The sequence below is a fragment of the Pteropus alecto genome, unplaced genomic scaffold (genome assembly GCF_000325575.1).
Source record: "Pteropus alecto unplaced genomic scaffold, ASM32557v1 scaffold338, whole genome shotgun sequence".
Lineage (NCBI taxonomy): Eukaryota > Metazoa > Chordata > Mammalia > Chiroptera > Pteropodidae > Pteropus > Pteropus alecto.
The window spans coordinates 4000413-4007330 of NW_006441995.1; the positions used below are offsets into that span (position 1 = coordinate 4000413).

The 6918-nt window shown below is 37.3% G+C and overlaps 1 protein-coding gene and 1 pseudogene across 1 annotated transcript in view; one reads left to right on the forward strand and one right to left on the reverse strand.

The window, feature by feature from the left end:
* The window catches only part of OXCT1 (3-oxoacid CoA-transferase 1), a 115327-nt gene that overhangs the window by 96111 nt on the left and 12298 nt on the right, over positions 1–6918 (reverse strand). The window contains exons 4-5 of the mRNA XM_006919514.3: positions 4262–4397; positions 1335–1484 (exon numbers count right to left, since the gene is read on the reverse strand). Coding sequence (XP_006919576.1) covers positions 1335–1484; positions 4262–4397 — 286 coding nt within the window. The remainder of the gene's footprint in view (positions 1–1334; positions 1485–4261; positions 4398–6918) is intronic.
* On the forward strand, positions 5373–5494 carry LOC112486109 (annotated as a pseudogene).

Here is a 6918-nt window from a genome sequence, read left to right on the forward strand (position 1 = left end):
CTACGATAAGCAAGAGAAATAAAGAGCTAATAAGAATTGTTTCAGGATATTATTTGTCTATTCTTAGGGGATTCAGACAAAATTACAAAACTACTAGATTCATGTACCTGACTCCAGGCAGAAATGAACCCAGATATTCAAGACAGATTCTAGTCTATCCTATGTTTTCCCAGGAGAAGTAATGCTTTAACTTCTAGCAAACTCTCGAAGTATTAGCCCAATTTTTCTGGGCATCTTTATATTGCTTAGATTTATTTTAGTAATTAGACTCCTGTCTTTTACTTTGTCAAAAACTTTTTAAACCTAATTAGGCAGTAAAGAAAGAAGCAAGATAGAATATAATAAATGTTAATAAAAGCTTTCAGTCAATATAGTTCACCTTAAGCAAAAACGCAAAGCCCCAGATGGAGGACACTGCTCAAGACAACACTGAACAACACCTCACGTTCAATCATCTTTTGTCCCCTCAAAACGTGGAGATACAGAGCTAACGTGTCTATAAGTAGAAAGGTGATAAGAGATCATCCCTTGATTCTAAGTTTTCACTTCCCTAGAGATAAGCTCAGCGCTTCTGCAACCTGTGTTAACTTTCGTGAGCCATGTGGACAGAGAGAAGGGAAAGATTCTAAAAACACAGTAATGAAATACTGGCCTGTGTAATTTTAAAAACTGGCTCCAAGCTGAGTATCTCAGATACCTATATTTAAAGTTCTATTCTCTTCTAATATGTGAATGAAGTTAACTAGCATAAAGGTACCTCATCCTATCCAGCACTTAAAATAAAACTCGGTCTAAAGCTCAAGTGTGTCCAGTATACAAAATTAAGAATAATGTGAGGAGATAACGAATACTCTTTTTTTCCTGCTATGTAATTATAACTGTCCCCTGCTTTTTAAGATTATAGACAAACTTGTGATTTCCTTGACTTCTTTCCTTCCTTCAATCACATCCAGGCGAGGCCTGAGCATGAAGTTTAATATCATACATATCAGAGATTTACTCTATTTTCCAGGTAAGCTAAATCAGCAATTATAAAGGCTCCTAATGTTAAAATCTACCCATAAAATTAGTTTGATAACTAATCCTGACTCACACATCTTATATGATTTACAGGTTCTTTTCTTTTCATTTATTTATTCTGGTTTCTCTATGTGATTTTAATTACTAGTAGATACTCAGCTTTAGCCTGAAATTTTACCTAATATTTATGTTAATGAATGACAATGTTTCTTCTTACAGAGAGGTGATTTTACACCTCTTTACTCAATGAACCCATCTGGAATCCCATGCTGGAAGAGGTGTCCTGGTGTTACCTGGATGAGAGAGCTTCTTACCTCTTTTGGCTCACTGGCAATGGCAATGCTGCCATCTTTGTTGTATTTGATCGGTATCCCTCCTTCTTGCACCAAGGTCCCATACCCTGTGCTGGTGTAAAACGCAGGAACTCCAGCCCCACCTGCACGAATCCTCTCTGCAAGTGTGCCCTATAAGTGAGCGAGCAACACTCCATAAAAAGTTAAGTAAGCACACTTCTATATGCAAACACAAAAACATTTACAGATACAGTTCCTACTCTCTAGAGGTTTCTCATTCTAAACAGTACCAAGCATGTATTTTGGTGTGTTTCGCTAACAGTGAATGCTATGATTAATTTAAAAAAATTACTGCCTCTCTAGATAACAACCTCTCTCTTCTTAACTCACATTTAAAATGTAACTGCTTATTTATATAATCATGTTTTTAGCTTCCACGTCTCTCACTGGTTTCTCGACATCACATTCTACATCAGTCTATTTGTAATATTTTTGAATCAATTTTCAAATCTGAAGTATGTAACTTCAACTATATAAATGAAAAAAAACATTAAATTTTGTGTTTTACTATGTGCTACATGTATGTCCTGAATCCTATCATTAGTAACAAGTGATTATTTTATAACAATAATGAAAAATGTTCAAATTTATTTAGAATTTATTCTAAACCATTCTCACAAATATTTTATCTACTATATTATCTAAGTAAGAAAAAATCCAAAGTTAGGCAAAGAATACAACATATAGGTAAATCGGTTTTTAAACGCCAGGAGTACTTCAAATTTTATTTCAAAGTAGAAACAGCTCTGAACAAATTTTCTTTGTTTCTTCTATTGACCATCTCCATCCCCCTCATAGATACCAGTCATTTTAAACCTAATTTCCCTAGCTCTCTCCCACTCCCAGCTGCCTTTCCACCCAGTTTGCCCATAATTCTGGCCCTGAATGTTCCCTGACATCCTCCCTAACACTGAAACCTATTGTTATGGTCTAGCTACATCATGGTCATGGTCTAGATAACTGAGTGGCTAATCAATAATAAGAATTGGGTCAGGTATTAATGGCAGTGCATTCATATTATCCTGGTCTAAAAACAATTCTCTACTTTAATGGGGGTCTTTAAACACTAAACTCAAAGAAGGGACTAATCGTTGGCATTTCAAACATTGAGTAATTCAAGTACACAAGATATCCTGGGGAAGAAGAGACTTGTGGCATAACTGAAAACCTTCCAAAAAACTACTTTTCTACTCTATCCAACAAACAGAGATGTATTGTGGGTATTTTAACAACGCTCACAAAAATTCAACCATCAAACAACCATAAGAACACCCCTAATTTAACGTGTTTTTATGTCCACCCACCCTGAATACTTCACTCCTTCTGGGTGTCTGACTGGGCAAGGGCCTGAAAATAGAATATTTCTGCAGACAGGACCTCTGCAGGTACCACCAAGGGGAGTCCTAATCCCCAGCACTTCATGGACACTTCTTCCTGGCTCTCAGGATGTAAAACAAGTTGCCAGTGCCAATGTTCATTTATGTGCCACTAAGCTGTGGAGGGACTCACTAACCTCTTTCAGCTTAAAAACAGAATATAAAAGAAATATTAAGGAAGTTCCTCTCCCATATATATGCCCTCTGACAAACAAGGAGTAATGCAAAGATTTAAAAGGTTAATTTTCGATAGCTCCCAAAATTGAAGGATTAGGTATGGAAGTCATTCAGCTTAAATGAGAGCATAATGGTAGGGCTCTGATCCAATAGGATCAGTGTTCTCATGAAAAGAGACCCAGAGTACTCTTTTGCATGTGCATGCAGCCTGCGTGCTCCCACTCTCTCTCCCGCCACCTCTCTTCCCACCGCCACCCGCCACCACCAAAAACCAAATCAGCCTGACACCTGATCTTGCACTTCCCAGATCCCAGAACAATAAGAAACAAATTTCTATTGTTTAAGCTACCCAGTCTGTGGAATTTTGTTAAAGCAGCACAAGCAGACTAACACCTTTTTCCAAACAAACAAACAAACAAACTTTAAATGAAGACTGAATAAATACAAAGCACAGAACAGTGCTGTGATAGCACAGGTGCCAACGCTGTAGAGTGATCAGGTGTGACTATAGAAGACGCTATAAACCTCATGTAGAAAGAACAGGTCCTCCACACGTGTTCTCTCTAGACAAGCATATGCTGTGATTTAAATACTGAAGAATCTGTATGAAATTCTGCTACAATACATTATTGCCAATTTCGTGAAGTCAGTAGTGATAATATTTTCTGTTCACGAAAATAAAGCAGAGTAGTGGGCTTGGCTTTAAGCCTGTCAAGACCAACACACACATCCCATAGACCCTTGTTTTACACAAATGCCTTCAAAAAGTCTGCATTTCTCTATGAGAAACTCTTCAGTCAGTTAGGAGATGGGGGAGAAAATAAGTGGAAACTTGCTCGATTAATGTCAGTAATTGCTTGCTTTGTTAGTGACACCATTTCCCGGGACACCTGAGCTCTGATCCCAGCACGTACTCTACGATGGAACTGGTTTTACTCTCCGATGGCTTCACTTTCCTCATATGTCTCAGCAAAACCAGATTTATCACAGATTTCTAATTCTAAGATTCATAGGAATTGAGTTTTAGGACAATCCAGAAACATTTCAGCAAGCCCTTTTGCGTGCTTCCAGTGTAATACACATTATAATGTGAAACTTAAAAATTTATCCCGTAGCCTAGATATTTTTATTAGAAATACTTCCTTTTTCAGTGCATAGCAACAGAAAATATTACACTTCCATAGGTGTGACCCACAAACAAATTTCCTTGGTTTGACAACATAGCATCCTCTCTGCCTTACCTCTCTTGCACAAAGAAATTTCTACGGGGAAAAAAAACCGATAAATTTTAAAATAAATGAGTATTGTAAAAGAAAAGCAGAGAAATGTTCTTACTTGAGGTATCAGCTCTAATTCTAATTCACCAGATAAGTACAGACGTTCAAACTCTGCATTTTCTCCCACATATGAAGAAAGCATGCGTTTTATCTGCTTGGATTGAAATAAAATACCCAGGCCAAAGCCGTCGACCCTAGAAGGAAAATGCAAGCAGCTTATAATCAAAGGAGCATCTGATAGAACACTAACATCACTTATAATTTAAAACACAAAATTTTATTAATTTAAACAAATCTTCTCTACTAGGCATTTAGTCTGCATTCTCTCGTGGTCCCCCACCACCAAAAGAGCCTTGCAAGGTGGCTCTTCTTTTCCTATTTTACAGTTGAGGAAATTAAAGCTCAAAACGTTAGTGATTTTTTCCTAAGATCTTGGGTAGTAAATGACATAGCCAGGACTCAAACTCACATCAATCCCAGAATTCTACCCAACCCCTTTCATTCTTTCCACTGCTCCAAAGCGACACTAGGTTAGAAGATGAGCAAAGAGATGGATTGGTCCTTGTCCTATGTCTTAGAGGTATATGTAAATGCAATGGCAATGCCACTGTCCTCACCTGCACTGACCCCAAAGGAAGATTTGGATGGAGAAACTCTCTCTGTCCTAAAAAGGGGGCAGGGGCATTCTTATATTCAAAAGAGGAAGAACAGCAGACTCTTACAATATGGACTCAAATTATAAATAACTATGAACGTTTTCCCTATATCATAGATATTTTACTCAAGAAGATTCAAAAATTTAGACATTTTTAACAAAAAAAAATCAGGAAATTAATCACAAATTAGTGAAAAGTTTATAGGTAGCAAGAACAACGTTATATCTGTTAAGTTACTTTAATATGTCTATTAATGTCGAGTTCAATTTATTCTTAGAAATGGTGCATGTAGTGTTGGCTTTATTCATTAGGTGAAAGTCTCTAAGTTTGTGCCTCTCTTATTTATTTGTATTCTTTTCAAAGCTAAATACACCTAACATTTCAAGCAAAGACAATGTGACCAGACAGGTTAATAATTGAATACGTATCCATTTTTAGTCTCCTTATCCCTCTCTTCTACTCAAGAATTTCAAATATACTTTAAACAACTAGATTTTAAAAAATTCTAAGATAATCTACAGCCATGCTGCTACCCTGAACAAGCCTGATCCCGTCTGATCTCGGAAGCTAAGCAGGGTCGGGCCTGGTTAGTACTTGGATGGGAGACCACCTAGGAAGACCAGGTGCTGTAGCTGGAAAGAAAAATAAAAAAATAAGGGATCGTAAGCTGACAAAGTCCTTGCAATCTGTGAGGTCAACCAAAGGTTGTCTCGCCTAAAAAAAAAAAAAAAAATTCTAAGATAAAAAATACTCGAACTTAAGTTGCAAAACTATTTTTAAAAGAAATGGTGAAAACCACAATGAGACATTACTAAAAGCATGAAAAAATGGCTAAAAAGAAGGAAATACCAAGTGTCGGCAAGGATGTGGAACAACCAGAACTCTCATGTATGCTGTGGGAAATATAAACTGGTACAACCACTTTGGACAAACTGTTAGTAGTATCACTTAATGTTGAGCACTCCATAGGCTATGAGTCAGTAACTCCAACAGGAATGCATACTTATGTTCACCAAAAGACATGTACAAGAATATTCATAATATCACTACTCATTATGGCCCCAAACTGAAGCCTCTCAAATGCACATCAACGTCAGGACAAATAAATTGTGGTATGGTCACAAAATGAAATACTATACAGCAATGAGAACGAAAGATCTACAACCACTAGCAACAATGGATGACTCTCACAGACAAAATGTTGAGCAAAAGGAACACAAAGAGTACATATTGAATTATTCCTTTTATATTAAGTTCAACATCAAATCAAACTAATAGATAAGATCAGCAGTAAGAACAATGGTTAACCTTGGTAGTGGGAGAGGAGAATATTGACAGGAAGGAGCATGTGGGGGTGCTTACTGGGATACTCGCCATACTGTGTTTCTTTATCTGGGTGTGCAGCCTGTAAAAATCTATCAAACTGCGTATCTATGATATGCTCACTTTTCTGTGTTACTCTATATATTATGCTTCAATGAAGTTTTTTGGAAGATAGAAATGCAATGATAAAGTCCAGAGTAACTCCCAGAAACAGAGGCTTCATTTATGATCTCTCCCTAAAATTCCTTTAGTGCCCGATGGCTTCTCCCCTATGAAGCTGTGTCATCTATATGGTTCATTCATCCAATAATCATTAACTAAGTTATTACTCTACCCTAGAGCTGGCATGGCAGGTCCTCGGCCATGAGCAGCTCTGAGATTATCAAGGAACAAAAATACACAAAATCTATAATTACAACAGAATTAGAGAGAGAGATGCTAAGAGGAGTCTGCACGAAGTGGGATGAGAACACTGAAGACCGAGAACCCAAGAGTTAGAGAGGAGAAAGAGGCCAGAAAAGACTTACAGAAGGTGACACTTCGACAGACTTATAAGAAAAAAAAGTCTTTGAGAGTAGAGTAGAGATGCGGAAGTGATGAGGGAAAGTGACAGACAGGTAGCTTTGCAGTGTACAAAATGGTGTGAATGGGCTCAGTAAGTTAAGTGTGACTGGAATATGGACTGAAAGCAAAATCAAGTCAGGAAAGGCAGAAGGCAGGCCAGGCTGTGATCTAA